Source organism: Cryptomeria japonica, chromosome 2 (genome assembly GCF_030272615.1).
Source record: "Cryptomeria japonica chromosome 2, Sugi_1.0, whole genome shotgun sequence".
Taxonomy (NCBI): domain Eukaryota; kingdom Viridiplantae; phylum Streptophyta; class Pinopsida; order Cupressales; family Cupressaceae; genus Cryptomeria; species Cryptomeria japonica.
The window spans coordinates 4105317-4126724 of NC_081406.1; the positions used below are offsets into that span (position 1 = coordinate 4105317).

The following is a 21408-nucleotide window of genomic DNA, read 5'->3' on the forward strand; positions in this document are numbered from 1 at the left end:
TATGGAAGGTTGATAATCATCTATGAATGAAAATCGAGTAACAATTATCTTTGACTTCGAATCTGTGTGTTTGATGTCTGAAATTTGATTTATGTGAGAATCTATTTCAAGTAAAGATCTGTTATAGCTTTCTATGTGCGCAAAAAATTACCAGCGGGATTCACCTTATAAGCTTTTCATTTTGTTTTAGTGTACATGTGAAGTCTATCGGCTTCATATAAAGAGTTATATATAAATCAATGCTTGTGTTCATTTGGTGTCGACTTGTGAATGCAATAACCTTTTCTATGCTTTCTGGTGAAAAGTATAATATTTGTTGTGTGTAACTAGAAGTTGATTGAATATTTGCTAAAAGGAGCTGTACCTTAAATAAGAGGTTAATCAATACAATGATTTTCCAATTGTTTGGTAAAATTTGTCTTTCATTCCTTGGTCTTAAGGGTATTCAAATTAAATAAAGTGCGAAAGACAAATCTGTTTACCAACACATACTTATTTAAAAAAATACTCAATTAAAAAATAATGATGTGCCACATCATCTATCAAAATTCAAATCTAAATTTATCCCTAATAATGACGTGTCACATCATCTATTAAAATTCTAATCTAAAATTCTCTCCCTAAAAGCGAAATTAACCTTTAGGGTACTCTACAAATCCACAATTAAAATGAAAAAAATGGCATCCCAAAGCCCACCATAAAGTCGAAAAGACGAAACAGATTTAAATTCAATTTGAAGATGATGAGAAAAAAGCATGTCATCGTGAACGTCATGTGGCTCTATTCGACGGTTTTCAAGCTCAGTAGCTAAAACCGTTGATCCAAATCATCCAACGGCTGCGTCTGCATTTATCCTACACCAGTCCTAACCCTAACGTATAGTTATAAAATCTTATCCTGTCCGCACGGTTTCGCTTCATAGCTGGACTTTTCATCAAAGGTTTCCACTGTGTAGGAAAATGATGGTGGACTAACAGATTATATATGACTAAGAACATGCTTTGGCCCTGTGAGTGTATAAATCTCTCTTCTAGTGACATTATCAATATTGTTTCCTACAAGAATTCAGTTTCTTACATAGATTTGCTACGTGGATTCGGGAAAAAATTATAGAAACATACTCAACTTTTCATGAAAATCAACGATGAAAATGGTCGTTTGAGGTTCTCGATCTGTGGATTCAAAAGTTGATTAAAAAAGAACAGACTTTTGCTAAATTTATGAAATAAAATGGTCTTTTGAGGGTTTTGAAATGGGGGTTAAAGTAACTTGATTTTTCATTCAAAATATGAAATATTATGTTTTTAAAGGCTTTACAAGAAGTGTCAATACTGATTGTGCATCTTCTGTGTTCCTGAGTAAATAAAGTTTTTAAAAACCCCAAAGACTCGATGGATATTGTTAATTTTTTGAGCATTTTGAATGGATAGTTTTTAATGCTCGAAAATTAATTGAGAACAACCAATAGCGTAATAATACATTTTCTGCCTTCAAATTCTAACCAGCTGTATTTTCGCAAATTGTACGCGCAAAATCTGTGGATTTGAAGCAATTTATTTTGGAGAGCAGAGAGTACTCTAGAGAGCATGTTATAGTTTCTGGAAAGCTTTGGATAATAATGACATTTTGGGCTAAACATTGGTGGCCATTGTCGGGAACAATGACGAACCTGACAAATCCGGAACACAGATCAGAGGACCTTATATTGTTAACTCTTTTAGAAGTGCATGATGTACGGTGACACTGAGCTGTTACCATTTTGCACCTCTAACAGAGTCATCTTGATAAGGAACTTTAATCTTTATTCCAACTAGCTCATTCCTTATGATGATGGACCAAGATGCCAGGTGGGGCCTCGATGGTACCACCAGATAGAGTGAGTTTTTTAGACGAGGACCTCTAGTCTGATGATGGACTAGAATGTGTGGTCCAAAACGCTGATTATCTAATTTTTTTTGTTTATAACTCATTTTTCAATAATTATGGATGTGTAATGCTGAAACCCTTTATTCTAGTTTCCAAAATGAAGCCAATCAAGGAAGGACAAATAATATATTTAACAATCCGGCTGGTGACATTCATGTACGTAGGAGGTATTCAGAATCGTAGTAGTTTTAATAGTGATCGGGATTGATTCGGCAAATCAAAACTATAAATGTGATTCACTTAATCTAGAAAAACTGGGGAAATAAAAAAAATGCTGAAAGATTCACATATATATATAAATATTTTGGTTTTGGAAACCAGAGTGGAGAACTGGGTGTTGCACCTACTGATGGTCTGGGGCAGCACCCCTGTTGCATTTCTTCTTGTGATACAGTGCAAAATGATTGGGCTGAGTGATGGAGCCCTCGTCCCCAAGTTTGAATTACGGCCTTTGAGGCTAGAGGGATCTTCATGGTGAATGCCAATTGTCATAGTTTTTTTGCTTTCAATGAAGCTCCAAATCCTTCAAAAAGCGTGGGCGTGAAGGTTGTAGAATGGCAAATAAGAATGGAACAAACACTCACTGAGGAATAAGTGTCCTTGAGTTTGCCTTTTTCAATCCAATGTCTAGTTACTTAAGCAAAGGCCAAATCTACTTTGCAAAAATCGAATTCAACACTTTAAAAATGAGGTGTTTGGATTGAAAAATTGAGTGTTTTATGGGAAAATAGACAGCACTGATTTAATTGCCTTGCGATTTGTGCCAGTGATTACAAGAAAAACTGGTGATCAGATCTGAATTGGATCATTGGAATGCATGAGCTGTGGTTTATCAATATTTTTGCTACTATGTTCAGAATGATCTATAATCCTTTTCAGTGGCATCTTAACAGTTTTGTCTAAATTCTCGATGCTTGCAAGAGCTATCTGACCTTTATGTGGACTAAATAATATATGATCAAATGCTTGGAACCCAAAACATGGACAATAAATTTGACATTTGCTTTTTCTGGGAGTTGTTCTCTCTCCCTTTACACTTCTACAATCGTTATCATAGCTTAGAAATTATAACTAGCCAAGAACCTTTCCACCTCTTCATGGCACCATTGGCCTTCATTGAAAGGCAACTTCTATGTAACGTCAACAGAGTCCGCTTTAGCATTGGAGCATGAGTAGTAATTTCATGATTAATTCTCTATAGTATTTTGAATAGTTAATTGATGCCGTTGTAGCCATGCTATATGCATGTGTGCCAACAATATCCATTGGATCTTTTTGTTCTCTTTACTTTGCCATTGCTACCGTCTGCACTTCAAGGTCAATCTAAACAACCTATTTGCATTCTTCCTTTATAATTACAGGATCCTTAACCATAGTGATCAGCTTTGATTGTGAATCAATCTCCTCCCATGTAATGGGTGATAAATTGGAGCCCATGAGTTGTGGAAACATTCTGATCTTGTTTGTATCCTATACATTGAATGGTTGGTTCAAAAGACATATAACGATTCTCATAATGTTAGACACCTTAACAAAAGACCTCTGCCACCATTTTTTTGAAATGAGAAAGACAACTTTCACTTAAATGAAAAAAATAAGACAGAACTCAAGTTCAACATTAACATCACAAATTTGATATATGTACTTATGAAATTAAATAATGTTTATCTAACGACAATGTCATTTAATTTGTCTTGTAGATATTTGGAGCAAAGATGGGTTCTTTGTGCAAATCTGAATATCGTAATATTAGAGATTGTTCTCACTTCAGGATCCGTTTCCATTTGTGCTATGACCATGTAGAGCCCACTCTAAACATTTTCATTGACCTTGAAAATTGAATGGAATTGGAATATTGTAGCTAGAAAATTGCTTGCAGCATGTAATGGCTTATATTTGATAGTGCCATTGCCAATGTTGGACTTTTTAAATGAGATGGTATCTGTAAAATAGTATCATAGATGCCTCTAATGACCCTGTTGGCCTTATGCCCGCTGATCTGTTGTACATAATCTATTGAGGTCTTTGAGTAGGCTAAGTAAAGGCATTATGGCTTGTTAATAGAATTACATAAACAAGTTTACAAAGAGAACTTAAACAAATAAAAGGAACATTAAAACTAATAAAACAAGCAAAAGAGAAATGGAAAAAAAATTCACCTTTACGATTTCTTTTGAAAGCCAAAATCCTTCTCATCAAAGACACACTTTACAACAACAACTATGCCATTGATCCTAAAGTATGAAGATTGAGATCACTCCACTTTAAACTCTAATTTAAAAATACCCTTTGACTGAAGAGAAAATTGTGATGTGATGAAAATGATACCAAAGAAAGTTACACTAACAAAGTAACTTCTTTGTGTTTTTCTCATAAGTTGAGGGTTTAAACATGGTTGTAGATTTAAATCCAAATATTGATACCATGCTCTACAATTGGTTTGATTGAAGAAAGTTCTTAAAGACCTTTAAATAAAAGATGTAGGGAATGAGTAAAGCAAGGAGAAAGAAGATGTGCATCTCTCTGTTAGTATTCTTAAAAACCTTTAAATAAAAGACGTAGGCAATGAGTAGAACAAGGAGAAAGGAGATGTGTCTCCCTGTTAGTAGTCTACTTGTAGCAACTTATTTTGCTTCATTGTTTATCGTGATTTGTATCAAACTTGCCTTATCTAACATTCATATGACTTCCTTTATAATTCCATGTAAATTTTTTATGGCATTGTTTAATCTTTTCTAAAATATCATTACATTTTGGAAATACCATTTTCCCTTGGGAAGAAAACAAGTAACTTCCTTTCGCATATACGTGTTTATTTTGTTGGATCTAGGATGAAATAATAGGTTGTTATTTGATATGTGATTCATTGAACCCTATATGGATGTGGCTTTCTTATGTTAGATTGTATTCCATTTATTACCCTACTTGTGTTCTTTTCAGTTAAATAATCTTGCCTGGGGAATGAATCTATCCCCTACACTCCAAACTACTCTAACGCGGATTGGGGCGCCATTCTTGTTATCCGATCATTGGCTTGGGGCAATAGGCACTGCAATAAGCACCGGAGGTTGGGATGGCCATGGCAGCTTATCCCACCCACTGCCTTCCCTGCCTCCCGCAGCAATAATATTTGTTGGGGCCGCTTCCCAATAACTAATCCCTCCCACCCGGAGGTAGCTGCTGGGGAGGGGGAGATAGATCCATCTTGTGTTTATCCCTTTTCTTATTCCACATTTTAAGTTAACTTTTCCATTTCTGTTTTAGTTTAGTTGCTTTTTTGTTTTCCGGTTAAGAGTATACTCTTGAAAACCTTAAATCTCTATCATACGAGAAAGCTGCCCCTATGAAACACAAAGGAAGATTGCTAATCCAATAGCATCAATTGTTGGAACATTTGTCACCACCCATTGGGTGATTTTGAACTCATTCCTCCTTATCAATTGTGGCAAACATTTCATTCTCTTAGCTTCCTTCAACCAATGTTTTCCAAGTTGTTTTATGGAACCTTGAAGGCTCCGGTTCCATATTCCTTCACATTCCTCAAGGTTTATGTTTTGTGTTTCTTCAATCGACAACATATTGAAAGCAATTTTTATGGAATCAACTTCAAATTTTTCAAGTTCGATTTCTTGGTTTATAGGGTCATAGTGCTTGGTGGAAATGGTAACAAATTCTTGACTTTGGACAGATAGGAAAAGAAACCCTCTTTAATGGAAATCTTGTTGCCCCTTATGATGTTATCCTCTAAATTTACCTCTTGCAAATGCAGGTGCCATAGCTCAGTGCCTTTGACATTCAAATAAATCTATATTGAAGTGGATGGAGCTTTAATTATTTGGAAATGATACATCATGATAACCTTTTCCTTGATGAAAAATTACCTCAAATCCTAGCTGTTCTAACAAATCTGCAAATTCAGTTTTCGAAACCCTAGGTATGAGGAAAATATAACACTCATTTGTGATGAAAATCAGACAATAGAACCTAGGCTCTGGAAATGCATTGTTTATTGATGTTTGAGTGATCAGGATTCATAAGTTTGTTTGTTTACTCCATTATCTGATAAGACTTAACAATCGCGTAAATAAACATAAAAAACAATACATACAAGATTGGGTAACAGATCTATAACAGTCCAAGCACTATATATGAAGTTCTTTACATAGATGTAGACCAAGGATCTGACATATTCCTTGTCTATGAGAGTTCAATTAAAAGGGGGGATCAATGGTTGTTGTTTAAAACAAGGCCATTGGATACGCTACAACTAATAATGGTAACTGCCCAAGGTGACAAGTACTTACAAAATAGCTGGTTACTAACGGAATGTTACAATTGCATTTACTCTAATTACAAAGTTTGCTGAAAATCTGTTATAAATCTTAGGTGGCCAATTATGAAAATCTGCTGTAGATTCTCTTTGATGATTGGAAATTTACTCAAGCTGCTTTAACTATTTGGAAATGGTGGTAAACGAGGTTAACTTGTTGCTGAAACCTGCTGAAAATACATGAAATTTTGCTGAACATCTATTGTGATGACAATCAAGCTCCAAAGGTGCCTTGAATAGCAAACAGTAACACTCAATCTTTACCCAAAAGCAATGAGATGACTTATCAAAATGCCAAAGCGCCTATCTGAAGATAAAACACTCAACTATTTATAACTTTGAACTTATTTTGTTTTTCCTTCCCTCAATCACGGACCACTGATCTAACCTCCTGGTTTGGATTCTGATTAATTCAAATCCCTTTATCAATTGTTTTTTGAAGTGTTCCTTGCCCCCTTTTGGCACCCAAAAACTCTTCTCAAGACCTGTTGTGACATGTGCTTTGATGACCTTTTTTTGATGGCTCAAACCTTGTTCAAAAGCCTGCGAGGTGTGCGCTATATGTGAAAAGAGCTCTTTGTTTTTGCTTTTGAAATTTTGTCCAATGCTGCTAATGGCATGTGCCTTGGGTGTCCTTGATCAGTGCTTTGTCATTTAAATTTTGCATCCAAACCCCTTTATGGCGTACTACTGGGGTGCTTTTTGGATAATTTTTGATTTCAAACTTTTTGGGCAAGATTGATAATGGTGTGTGTGAGAGCATCATTTGGGCAAAACTCATTATGGTGTATGCTCAGGTCACTTTTTGGATAAGTACAAGTATATTTGAAGGTTTTTGGGCAAAACCCATTATGGTGCATGTCTGGGGTCATTTTGGTCACTTTGCATTTTGACAAACTTTGCTCATTTCCATTATGAAGCACCCAAAGCATTGTATGTCCTATTTCATGTGTTAGCTTTTGGCTTTCCTCTCTCATGCCCAAGCTCTGACCTTTGCATTGTCTGATGTGTTTGGAAACCACCTTCAATTAGCAATGCAAAGATGTTTAGAGCCTGAAAATATGATATTCATGACCATGATAGACAATGATCTAATGGTGAGCACTAGACAAGATATGACTTTCATTTAACTTGAAAATTTGACTCTATGCAAAAAATTTCATATGAGTACAAAGGTTGTATCCACTAAAGAATCCAAAATTAAAAAATAAACTATTCTAAAATAAAACAACATTCACTTTTAGAAATTAAGAGCCTTGAATAAATAAAAGATTATATTCTAAAATATAAAAGCTTACGTGGCCACATAGAATGGGATTGTACAGTAAAACTAAAAATCCTCAATCACTTTCGCTATTGCTTCATGCTTGTCTTTGAGACCTTATGATCTCATTTAATGGTTGGGCACAGGGAGAACCAAGGTGAAAAATGTATGATTCCAATCTTGATCCATGATTTCTAGGCTTAACACTATTGTGCAAATGTGAAGGGAAAATTAAAGACATGAAATTTCCACAGTCCATGATAAATAAGCTTAATATATTCTTGGATTTGCCCATGTGAACATTTTTCATCATCAATGTTTCAGATCATACTCCATGATCCATCATCAGGATGAGATAGCTAGAGAGAAGAAATGGGAATAGATGAAGGTTAGAAGTGAAAGATGACCTTCTCTTTTCTTTTGCCTCTTTCCTTTCTTCAAATCTCTCTAATTGAGCTTGCATCTCTCACAGATTCCAGCAGGGCGGAGGTCTTGTGTACAAAATGGAATGTCCTAAAGTGTAAGGGCAATGTGGAATTTTAGACAATTAACGTCTTCTTTAGTAAGCTTAGTTTTGTAATAATTGCAAGCCATCTTCCATTTTCTACCACCGAGACTGTCATGCCTCCAATTCAGGTCTTATCTTTGGGGTATCAATATTATGACAAGTTGTCAGTATGTTAGAGATAGAGGGGAAAAATACTAGGGTTAACAAATATTTTAGAGATTTTGAATTTTTTTTTAAGAAAATTGAAAATAAAAGAGAAAGGAAAACAATTGGAAACTTGACATTTGTGGATTTAAAAAAGAGGAAAGATAATCGAACAAGAGAAAAAAGAGGGAAAAATGTATTTCTCTTCATTTTCCCATTTTTTTGAAGTGTCTTCTCTCTTATTTCAAAGCTTTCGCGTAAAAAGAATAAGAAAGAATGCGGAAAAGACAGATAAATAAAATTAAAAAGATGTAGGTAGAAGAATGGAGAAAGATGCAAAACAAGAATGTAGAAGAAAAAAATTGCATGACTCTTCAAATCTGAATGTAGACGTAAAAAGGAAATCCTTACCACAAATGCTTGCAAAAAGCTCTAAAAATGAATAAGAGTGAGAATGCTGCTATAGAGTAAAGTGGTAATTTTAAACGAGCGAGACAATTCTTGTTTTAAAAGCTCTGAGTTAAACACATGTAGCGTTTTTCTGATTGTGTTTTTTAAAAGTATTTATGTGTTTTTTGGGTAATCTGTGATTACAGAAGTTTGACTAAATGATCTATAATTCAAATGATATGTTATCGTAGTCAGGGAACTCCAGATTTTCAAACACTTTTTAGTTAGAACTTACATGATTTCTTTAACAAGAATATAAAAAATTCTGATGGGGTTTTTGAGATGGCACACCGCTGCATGTCTTGAGATGTACTATTGGAGCAATATTTCTAAATACCAGCTTCACTGCTTTCAATATTAATTCAGATACATAGCCTCTTACTGAAAGAATAAGAGCTGCATAGAAAGAACACTCTAAATCACTATGTATGCTTTTAATGAAATGTGTTCAATTTGACAGTGAGTAAGCTCATGTTCCAAAGAGATAGACGAAGAGGCAGTCAGTCTTGTGGAATCTTACAAGTTCAGAATAAAGGGCAATGTAAGGTTCACGTCAAAATCTTATTCAAAAGAGATAATCAGCAAGCTAATGAAGTACTTTGCAAAAATCACATTTAAATGAAAACACATCTCAGATTAATGTAATTGTTTCTCATAAGGCAGTCTTAGTCTTGATACATATATCTTTAATAATGAAATACTGGCAAAAGTCACATTTAAATGAAAACTCTCGGAATAATCTGATTGTTTCTCACAAGGCAGTCTTAAGTCTTGATACACATATCTTTAAATGTGCTTGTTGCATGCAGTCATGCACTACCCCACTCTGTATTATGTATTTATGCATTGGATTGGTGTAATTTTGTGTGTTTGGGTATCAAGTTATAGACCAAAAATTATCATTGTAATACATGCCATTTGGGCACTATTATGTCTATAATGTTTACCAATTAGTTTTTGTATTTAATTTGTTTTTTATGACCTAACATTTCCTGGTTGGTATCTGTTTTCTTTTTAGTTTTGATATGGAAAACATGTAACAACAGAACGTCCTCTCAGATGGGAGCTATTTTTTCAAAAATCTACTTAAAAATCGTATATAAAAGTCAAAACAGATACAGAAGTATTACTATGTAGCTGTAGTTTTGATGTATTTTTACTGATGTTTTAGAATGATTATAAATATCTACTAACTGTGAATTCTTTTGCAGGGAATAAAGTCTTCCAAATGATCTCTCGTCACCAAATATCTACCAACTAGGGTTCAATCTTTTGGCAGGTATGTGTTGACATTGGCCACAGAAGACCTCACTTTACCAAAATTTGTCATATTTTAAACAAATTTTCCAACACACATTCCAGATTAAAGATTTTATCTGGTTTATTTTATTGGGATATATACGTTACAATTATTGCACTCCCTTTTCAATGATGAAAAACAGAAATTTGTATTCCATTTGAAACACAATTTGTATTCATCATGTGATAAGATGACGTTTAGTATGCATGATCTTGAAAGAAGCTTTGCAGATCGTCGACCTAATTAATTATGCATTGACAAATCACACTTTACCTAGTAATTTGTCTCACTAATTTTTCTGTAACAGGCATTTTCATGTTAGGCTGCAATTCGTATTCCATTTGAAACACAATTTGTATTCATCATGTGATAAGATGCCGTTTAGTATGCATGATCTTGAAAGAAGCTTTGCAGATTGTCGACCTAATTAATTATGCATTGACAAATCAGACTTTACCTGGTAGTTTGTCTCACTAATTTTTCTGTAACGGGCATTTTCATGTTAGGCTGCAAGATAACTATAACAAAACTTTAAGGGAAGACAAACTGCATGTCCTCTACCAATACAACCAATACATGAATAAAATTCTTTACAGAGCTGAATTGGGATGCTAGCGAGGGTATTATTGGTTGTGAAATACTATATATGTAAAGTGTCTTTGATGAGTGATTGTCAATGGAGCAAAGCAAGCTACATGTTTTCAAAGTTTCAAGTGAATTTATGTATGGTCCATAAACAAGTTTGTCATTAATTAATCCAAAAAGCACCCACAGAGGTAAATATATCAGCAGTTGAAGAGGAAATTAACATGATTCCAAGGTGGACATTGTGATAGCCTTTTCTGGCAATGTATCTGTTTCATAGTATGTTTGCAATTGTGCTTATGCATGCAAGTAGCTGTATCATAACATATTTCCAACATTTAAAGTACTAGAGAACATTCATATGATAATATCCCTTTATACAGGTGAAATTCTCTTTTATTGATGGCTCATTTGTGATCCTTGAAGTTTGAACGTTTACTATTATTAGAAATTTCCAACCACCAAAATATGCTAGAAAACGTCATTTTCCCTGATTCAAAATAGTCGCATATTGAGGCTCACTAGAAGTAGATACAATAAACCTAGCTATGTGACTGGCATCAGATGCCTCTCTTTTAATTATTAATGCAATGGAACGAACAGGTTGCAATTGCTTAAAATCTGGCAAATATTGCTCCTAGTTATGACTTAGTATGGCAACTGAATTTCTTTTACGCTCCTCGTGCAAAAACTTTCCTACTTTCTTCATCATTGTTTGTTTTGAATTATATGTTTATCTTCCAGAATATTTATATGGCGTCATCTATATTCTATATCATCATTTGGCTATATATTGCTCATGTAAGTTTTAAGTGTATGACTGTTGGCAGTGCCGGTTCTTGTTTAAACTGACCATGCTCATGCCCATGCCCATGCTTTCTATACATAATTCTGAATAACCCTAAATTGACAAACAGTACTTTGAACTTGGCATGATTTGTCTCATCCAAACTCTCTGTGGTAATAATTTAAACTTATGATGTCTTTTTGTTCATCTTGCTTTCTGAACACATTTAAGTGTTCATATGGTTTGTCACTTACAATGTTGTTGCATGGTCATTTTTCGCCACTTCAGTTACTTTGTCAACCTCTACTTTGTGGGTGTTGTCTATGGTGTCCTTGTTCTCACACAATTGTTTTGCTTATGCATTCGTGTCATTATTACAATCTAGTTTGGAAACTTGTGCCTCACCAAAACTCAGTAGACCCAATTTCGACTTGGACTCAGCAACTCAGCAAAACTTGACAACTTAAGCAAATATTTCCTTAAAACAATGTAATAAATTTCATTCAAAATTATTGTTACTCAACATGTCAAATGGGGTCTGTAAGATGTTGGGTAAATTTTTTTTTTTAAGTGTACCTTGGGTACGTGGCCCTCTGTTTTTCAGGCATTTCCTGAAACGAGACAGGGATAAAAGACCCTCCCGCCATTCCAGAAATTTTAAAAAATAGGGCCATCCCTAGCAAGGGTAACATCCTCTATTCTGGGAGCACCAAGCTGTTCTGGGGATGCCCTATAGCAACAACAATCTTTTGGGGAGAAAATTGGCAAAACAAAAGTATAAAATGGGGAAAGAATCGTACTATCAAAAAGCTAAAAAAAACTTAGAAAAAAGGAGAAAAACCTACCATTTTTTTAATTTGAAAGCATTTTAATTGTATAGAGATATAGAGAAAATAAGAATGAAATCAGGGGTCTATGTGGGAATCCTTAGCATAATAATGTTAAAAGGTTTCCACAATCGAAGGCTTTGAGTGTAATGCTTTGAGGGGTGGTGCTCCTCATGAGGGATTAGGGGTAATGCCTTTAGCAGGGTCAAGGGGTAGCAGCCCTCGTAGGGTTTGAGGTTGACATGCTCCCTATCATGATACAAGGTAGGGTTGAGGGGTAGAGTCCCTGCCACCAAGCCCAATTTAAAGCTATTGAATGTTGTCAATTTTTTTTTTTTTTAATGAATAATTATACAATATTAATATAATAAAATCATAACAGCTTTTAATTATAATATTAGATATAGATAAGATACCTACAAACAAAGCATTTCAAGTCCATGAAACCCTAAACAAATTTAAATTCCACAATTATATTTCACATGAAATTTATTCAATGGCACATAAAAAAAATGAATATTGATGAACATTACTAGAAGTTTCCAAAAAAGATAAAATGATTTTAAACAAACAATAAAAAATAAGCTGGTAATCCTCATATAAGAACGTGTATGAATTTAGAACCATAGATATGAATAATATTAATTATATATATATATTTATTAAGAATATTATAAAAAATATATCATTAATATCAATATATTAAATTAATTAATTAGAAAACATTTAAATTTACAAAAGAAATGGTCATTAGATTAGTTTTTAAAATATTTAAATAAGAATGAAACACAACAAACAATCCCTAGCTCTCTTTCCCCTTCCATTTTTGCCTTGCCAAATATTAATAAATGCATCAAAGATTGTGGATGTTTTTGGCAATGCTTATTTTAATAAAAAATTATTTTAAAGATACATATGTCTATAAATACTGTGGAGAGTTTCAAACTATTTTATTTATTTTATTTATTTAGAGATTTTATTTTACTTAAACTATTTTATTCATTATGAATAGATACATTTTAATTTTAATTATTTAACTATATATAAAAACAAAATTTACTAATAAATTATAAAAATTATACTCAAATTTTAAATAAATTAAACCAAAATAAATTTCTTATTTCTACTTTTATTTCAAAAAATTATTTTAAGTATTTTAATTTTTAAAAAATTGAACCAAAACAAATTTCTTACTTCTACTTCTATTTCAAAAATTAATTTATAATTTTACATAAATATAATTTTTTATATATATCTAAACATTTATAAAACACCAGACATAAAACAAGACTATATCTTCTCACTGTTATTTCTGGATTCAATTGTGTTTGTATTTTTAGCATCGAAATTTTGGATCACACTCCATGAACCATCATCAAGATGATAGAGAGCTCAAGACTATATCTCTTGACCTCTTTTAAATAAATGTATTAAGATGTATACTGATTAAATAAGTTAATTAATTAATAAGATTGATTTCTATAAGTTTATATGAATAAAATACGTAATAAAAATTTATAGGGTGAACAAATTGTGGTCTGAAATTCTACGCCTGTCTTCCTGTCAACAATATCATACAAAGCCAAAACGAAACTTACCGTGCACAAGCTTGTATTCTCCTCAAATAATTTGTTGTTTATTAAAATGGCAACTGATTTGTTGTTTGATTGCAGCCACCTCCCCACAAGTAAATTAGAGCACATAAAATGATTGGAAATCACGATGGAAAATTAGACGGCAAACGCATTACAAACGAAATCCACAGAAAATGTTTGCACTGGAGTCGCTGGTCGTTGGGAAATGCATGTAAAACCCTAGTCTGACCAAAAAATCATTGGCCAAAGTAAAAAATGTTCGAACTCACTACACGACTTGTGACACATGATTTCAGTGTTTTTATCGTGATCTTTTTATGATTATGCAATGAATTTTTGATAAAAGAATGTTACTTCAATTTATTATAAAAAAAGGCGATTTTATGAGGGAAAAATTCGTTAAACTCAGCAATTCACCATGTTTACGATTAGTCTCTTCTGCATGGAAGATCCTAGTTATGTTTGCATAATTAGTTTCAGAAATCTTTTCATATACGTTCACATATTGAATTCATTTTCATATGCATCCATGCTTTCTATTTACCTGACTACATGCAGTACTCAAAGTGGTTTGAAATTTAAAAAACAATTTTTTTTTGATATGATATTGCAGACATGTTTGTCCATTATACTCAAGACATTATTATGTATCACTTGAAACAGAAAACCAATTTCTTCGAAATATCCAAAATTTTAACCCTGAACATTTACCAGGCTAAAATTTGAAACCAAACCAACTTTAAACAATATTCAAGTAAAATTTGAGAGGTGTCCTTTCTTTTGGCATTGAAATTACAATAAGCAGAATAAACAACAAGCAACTCTGTAGGGAGGATCTGCAAGACTCTGCCAAATGAATGATCAACAGTTAAACACATTTATAATAATTTACGCATTTATTATAAGTATCATAAATTAATAGTGATAAACATTTTTTAAATCAATACTCTTGCTTGAATGCTAATCACTGCAACCCAATTCTTTAATATTCATCGCCTCCTTTCATATGTGATCGATTAGCTTTCTCATTAATTGGAGCCTGCTGATGACTAATTATTATCGACTCCCTCTAATAACATTATTATATCTTCTCACCTTGCATCCTTTGTTAATTACTATTACATAATCTAATTCTCTGTTTGTCATCGATTACACATAATCATTGTTCAGTCATTTTCGTGCCTCATAGGATCATTAATTGTTCAATCCTTCTCTTTGCTGATTGTTTATCATTATCAAGTCTCTTCATATACCTTACTAGATCAGATGATTATAGCTTCAGTATGCTCTTAAAACCTTCACTCCTTGTGTAAGATAGCATATCAAACTTCTTGCCTTCACTACTTTATCTTATTCTCTATGCTTTACTTGGATGCTTGCAACTCTTTATGCCTTGTCAACTATATAATACTATGTACACTTCATTATTTTCTGCTCTTAACCACTCAACTTTTCTTATCAAGGCTGCCACCCTTGATCACACAACTGTACATTGCTTGTTACTTTCTATGTCAAAGATGGAGACATTAGAGCCACTCCCGAGGATCCATCGGATAGCCCTCGCAAAATTACTTCTTGCCCATTATGTTCAAAACGAATTTCCAATTTTTGGAAGTCTAGGATGCAGCGTCCTAAAGAGTGCAACCATGGGGTACCCAGAATTATATCCGTATCTTTCAACTTAACCACATAGAAATCTTCTTTGATTGGATGTTTCCCCAAGGTGATACTTAGTTGTGGGATTTTTTTAGTACATGGGGCAGTGATTCCATTAGCCAAGGCTCTGGTAAAGCCGTTAAAATTCTTGGTTTCCAATTTCGTTTTTGCAACTAAATTCTCGTCGATAAAATTGTGGGTTGCCCCACTACCCACAAGGGCGATTACCTTCTGTCCCTTTAGCATACTCTTAATTCGAAAAAGGTGATGTTTGGATGCTTGTGAGATGGCGGCCAGGGTTCCATGCCCTTCCTCTTCTTCGCCTCGTCTTTTTTTGCTAGGATTTTCTTCTTCCTTCCATAGTTCTTTGTCGAACAACGCTTCGATATTACGTGCTTGACTTTCCTTTCCGCATATGTGTCCTGGCCCCCATTCTTTCTTGCATTTGAAGCACAAACCTTTCCCTTTTAGGTCGTCCCGTCGTCTTTGTAGTTTTTCTTGATTACAAACATGCCCATGTTCCTGTTTTTCCTTGCATGTGAAACGTAGTCCTTTTTTAAAGCACTCCTTTCTTTCTTTGTAAGATAGAGGGGGATAAGGTTTTTGTTGTTCGTCTTTTTTGTAAAAAGGTTTGGTACGAATGTTAGAAGGTTTATGGTATTTGTCCTTTGTAGGTGTGATGTCTAATTTTAGTGCCTTTTGGATTGCATCCTCAAGTGATGTAGGATCGAGGGCACTTACCAAGCCTTGAATAGTTTCTTTTAATCCCTCGATAAATAGGTATGCAAGTCTACTTTGAGACACCTCTGGTACCATAATGGAAAGTTTTTGGAATTTAGTGGCATACTCTTCTATGGTTCCATGTTGCTTTATTTGTGTTAGCTCTTTAAAGTACCATTCGGGGTGTTTTTGATCAAACCTTTGGATAAGTTTTTGAGTGAATTCATCATAACTTGTTATGTATTGGTGGCCTTGGGTAACAAGGTCATAATGCCACCAATCATGGGCTGTTCCTTTCAAGTGGAGTATGGCAAATTTTATGGCATCTTCTTCCGTCATGGGATTAAGTGAGAGGTAGGTGTCCATCTTTTGGAGCCATGAATGTGCTGTGACCTTTCCAGATCCATCAAAATTGGGAAGGGTCATTTTACTTACCTTTTGTTTCAAATCCTTGTTGGGTTGACCTCTTTCCCTACTAGGGGCATTTTGCGCCTTAGCCTCCCCTATTATGTGTTCTTCCTTTGGTATGAAGGAAGGTCTTGTTGGCCTAGGGGTGGATACTCTTGAATGGTTAGAGTTGGCATCCCTCCCATTGGTTTGGTTTGGTTGTAGATTATTGTTCATATTTTGGATGGCTTGGATAAGTAGTTGTGTCGTTCTTTCATTTTGCTCGATGAGAGTTTGAGTTTGCTTTATGAAGGTCCTCAATTCATTCCCCATTTGTTCACCCATTTTGTTATTTGTGTAGGGCTATTGGCAGATGCAAGTTTCTTCTTTTCTATTTCCAAGGCCCTTTGAGCCCTTTGGCTAAGTTGCATCAACTATCTTTCATAGAATGGCAGGAATGAGGCTCTGATACCAATTGTAATGTCCCCAAATAGGATCTTCCTATATTTTGCCCTAGAATCACAAATTCAATAGATAAAGAATGAAGTATATTTAGAAATGCACAATTGCCCACTTTAATCAATTTAATCTTGATTTAGATCCTGGAAACAAGTAAGTTATCATTTCTAATGTTCATGAGAGATTGGAAAACATATAATTAATAATATAATAAAGAGAATCCTAATCCTTATATCACCATTGCAAATTACATATTGTGTATGTGGGATTCAATTAAGACTTCCCTAACAACCAATCCACACTATGGAGTCCCTCGGAAAATCATATAAGGTGCCTTGAGCCTATCCCTTCCCATCAAGCCCAAGAGCACAAAATGAACACCCAGTCATTCGGCCTCATGGCGCCAACCCCATGGCCCCACCTGGGGTTGGCGTACTTGATGGGACTCAGTGCTGCTGCCTCCTTACATGATATTTCGTTCACCCCTCCATAGTGGGATGGTTCGTTGGATAAAGTATTAAAGAAATCCTTAATATAATATATGTGTATATATATATATAAAACTTATCATTCCTAAATATATATAAAACTTATCATTCCTAAATATCACTACGTTGAAGACATGATAACAAATCAACAAGTGTTCAATGCATTATGCATCATACCAAGCACCTATCCAAGTCTGCTAAACTTTCCCTTGATTAATTCTGAAATCAGATATTCTGCTTGGATCGATTAGCTTGCTTGTCTTTTTCTGATGCCTTGAATATCCATATCGACTTGCCTCATATACCTCTTCAATTGGAATGAAGAGTCGTGTCCTCGTCTAAGTACACAACCGTTCCCAAAGCTGTGTCCTTTCACACTTCGCCGTGCCATCGCTTGTCTTGTTAATTTGATTTAGTTATTCTCCTTAACAAATCGCCGATTACATGAGGGCTATCAAAGTCTTGCTTTAGTTATCATGCCAATTCGAAGTCTTCTTGCATTCCTTTGCTCGTTCCTCCCCTCCCAGGAAGACGTTATTTACCAGTATGCTGATTAATGGATCGAATTCTTAGCAGGCTGTTACTTAGAAAATTGTGAAGTCTTATGGAATAGGACAATTTTCTGAATTTATTCGATGATTATTGTGTTATAGCCGGGTTATGACAGATTGTCTAGTAGTTGCCAATTACATGTCTTCTGACTTTGCCGTAGTGAAATGTCGATCCCTAGAAATCTTAGATTTAAAATTTAAAAGTAGCTGATCTGTTATTCTATTTCTTATATCTGTCGTTTTGCAGGGGAGTCTCAAGGATATATACAAAATGGGTCAAAAGATTAAATGGAAGAGCATTTTAGATGTCGAAGTGCAACATTTAATGGACACACAAACATTCTCCCGCATGGATTTGTCTTGGACAAAAATCAGTCGCAATGATGGGAGTTTCGATCTTGTCGGAGCTATACCATACATTAGGCTTAAAGACTTTATTAGAGGAGAGGAAAGTAACCCTGATGCACTATGCACCTTTGTACGCAAGAAGCATACAATTTACACATCAACATCTCTGAGAGTGTCTTCAACAAAGACATATGAAGTGTGAGTTGTGGTTTAACTATGAAATATCTACTAATTAGTTTTTATGTTATTTAACTAATGCTCTGTTGGTTATTGCAGCTACTGGTGTAGCTATGGGCCAGAGGACAAGAGAGGTGCCCCAGAGCCCCCAATAAGGAAAAGGAGGCAGGCTGTGAGGAGGGGTTGCCAGTGCCATTTCAAAGTGAAGGTGATGTGTGAAAAGCCAGATGTTGCTATTATTTTTTACAATGATTTTAGCCATGAAGATGTAAATAAAATCCCTTGTCATGGGACGAAAGACCCGTCAGGGGAAAAAAGGTTGCTATATGCTCCACGCCTTTCAAAGGATGTTGTCCCAATAATTGAAGGACTGTGTGCAAAGAGAGTGCCAGTTGACATCATTTGTGAAGAGCAATACCTAAAAGATCTGTTCGGTGGCGTTCCACGTGGAAGAAATGGTCATTTATTCAGACGTGATGTTGCTAATATCTATAACCGAGTAACAAAGACGACATCCCAACTTCACGATCAAGACACACTGAGCGTGGATTTGTGGTATCAACAAGAAAGACAATCTTTTTTCTTCTACCAAAAATCTTGTGATGAAGATGTCCCATTTGTTATGGGTATTCAGACACCCTGGATGCTCGAGGCAATGCTTAATTATTCTCATAACAGTTTGATTTCAATGGCCTCAACTTCTATCACTAACAAGCACGAGGTAAACTGAAATATTTTTAAAATGTGCTATTGTATTACACCTTAAACATTTACAATTTCTGACTTGGCATTTGATTGCAGTATCAGTTGTACACCTTGCTTGCTTTTGACTCTCATGAGAATGGAGTCCCTGTAGCTTGGGTAGTCACATCTCGCAATTCAACAGCTGATATCACCTCATGGTTGCAAGTGCTCCATGATATTGGCAGAAGGCATAGGCCAGATTGGAAGGTGAATGCCTTTATGTCTGATGATTTAGCTCCCGAGACTGAAGCTATACGGTAATATGAACTGTCTTCAATTGTTTACTTAGAGGTCACATCTAATTTGCATTTACAGATTTTGGTCTAGTTAATTTCTGGTTTCATTGCTCAGGTCTGTATTTGGCTGCCGAAATCTCCTGTGCACCTGGCATGTTCGTCGTGCATGGCTAGAAAATGTTCGAAGATATGTAAAGAGAAAAGAAAGTTCCAGGAGAATTTTTGAAAAACTGGGTAATATTTTGCATGCTATTAATGATTCACAATCTATGTTTTGGGCAATCAAAGAAATTTATGAGGAATTTCAGGAAGAGAAAGAGTTTTTGCAATACTTCACGAGATATTGGGTCGATGATAATAGAATTGGTAAGCATTTTTCCGTATTTAGTATTTGGTGTACAATTTTAAAACACACTAATTTTGGTTGTTCTGCTAATTGATGTTTATAATATTGCTATGTATTTTCCAGGCATGTGGGCCTATTGTTTTCGTGACTTTCCTCATGCGAACCAAGAAACCAGTGCAGCCATTAAATTATATCATTCCTTTATAAAGAGACGAGTCCTTGTTGATCGCACAAAGAAATATTCTTGCAGAACAGATTGGCTCATCTTCACTCTATTGAAGCGGATGGAACCATACTACAAGAACAAAGACTGGTTGAAACAATCAGGGCTGTGTACAAACTACAAGCTTGAAAAGGGGCACGAGACATTGCTTGAGAAATCTAGGCAGATACCTGACGAAGATTGTGCTCCTCATGAGAATTTGGCTAATGCATATTGGGTGAGAACTAGAAGCCAAAATGACTCTCCAGTCCAGTATCTTGTGTCAAAATTTGGCCCTAATTTGTATGTTTGTGACTGCAAGTGGGCTTTGCGAGGCAATACATGTGAGCACATGTTGAAAGTGACTTCAATGCTTGGAATGGCAGACAAGTCAATGCAAGAGCTTGTTATAGCACAAGACTTGCAATATGATTGACATGGTTCAAAATATCATCTCAAATTTTGTTAATATAACACGAGCTAGGGGAAGAAGGTGGTCCAAAAAATATTACTACCAGTTATGAGAGCATCCTACGTTTCAGTTTTCGAAATAGTGAGATGGTTGTAAACGATACCATCAATTTTGATGCTTCTACGCAAAATCATGTAATAACGAGTATTGCAGAAGGATGACAGGGTTCAGTATTATAACACCAATGGGGTTTAGCTATAACATGTAATTATCAGTGGTATTTAGTAACATGTATTTTTATTATACTAGGAAAAAAATCATACTAGCATTGTACTGAAGGAGAGCTACATAGGTTTTTTACATGGTTATCATTAAATGGCCCAGAGTTTCATTTGTGCACTAGCATTCAAAATGTTTGGGTAATGTCTAAATAAATTGAAGGATGCAAGGGTATAATCTTTAAATTATAAGTATATTTATAATGGATTTTTTAAGAATATTTAAGTAAATTATAGGACACAAAGTATAACATTTTTAATTTATAAACATATTTATGATGAGATTTTTATGTAATATCTAAATAAGTTATAGAATAACATCTCTAAATTATAAGCACATCTATAATGGAATTTTTGGGTAATATCCAAATAAATTATATAAATTATAGTATGTAAGAGTATGACATCTCTAAATATGATGTTATCCCAATTCTACCAATCTACCTCTCTCAATATATTTATATTTATAGTTTTATAATGTAATGGACAATACATTTTATTGACAATTAAGGTCAATATTTTTATTTCAATAGAGCTTGTATTACAATAAAAATTGACATAATTATAGAGCTGAATAACAGTCCCACTAAATTGTATAATCTTAGGGTGTACACTCAAGTAGATTTCATTGTTGAGTTGTTTAAAATGTGTAAATTAGTTACAAATTATTATACATGAATTTGTAATG

The 21408-nt window shown here is 34.4% G+C and overlaps 1 protein-coding gene across 1 annotated transcript; it reads left to right on the top strand.

The window, feature by feature from the left end:
- The first annotated feature begins 736 nt into the window (after nt 1-736).
- LOC131052308 (uncharacterized) lies at nt 737-20747 on the top strand. The gene is made up of 7 exons (XM_057986934.2): nt 737-1009; nt 9834-9901; nt 18225-18523; nt 18602-19223; nt 19304-19503; nt 19598-19848; nt 19952-20747. The coding sequence occupies exons 3-7, from the start codon at nt 18249-18251 to the stop codon at nt 20464-20466; spliced, it is 1863 nt and encodes a 620-aa protein (XP_057842917.1). The 5' UTR covers nt 737-1009; nt 9834-9901; nt 18225-18248; the 3' UTR covers nt 20467-20747.
- Nucleotides 20748-21408: the final 661 nt, after the last annotated feature.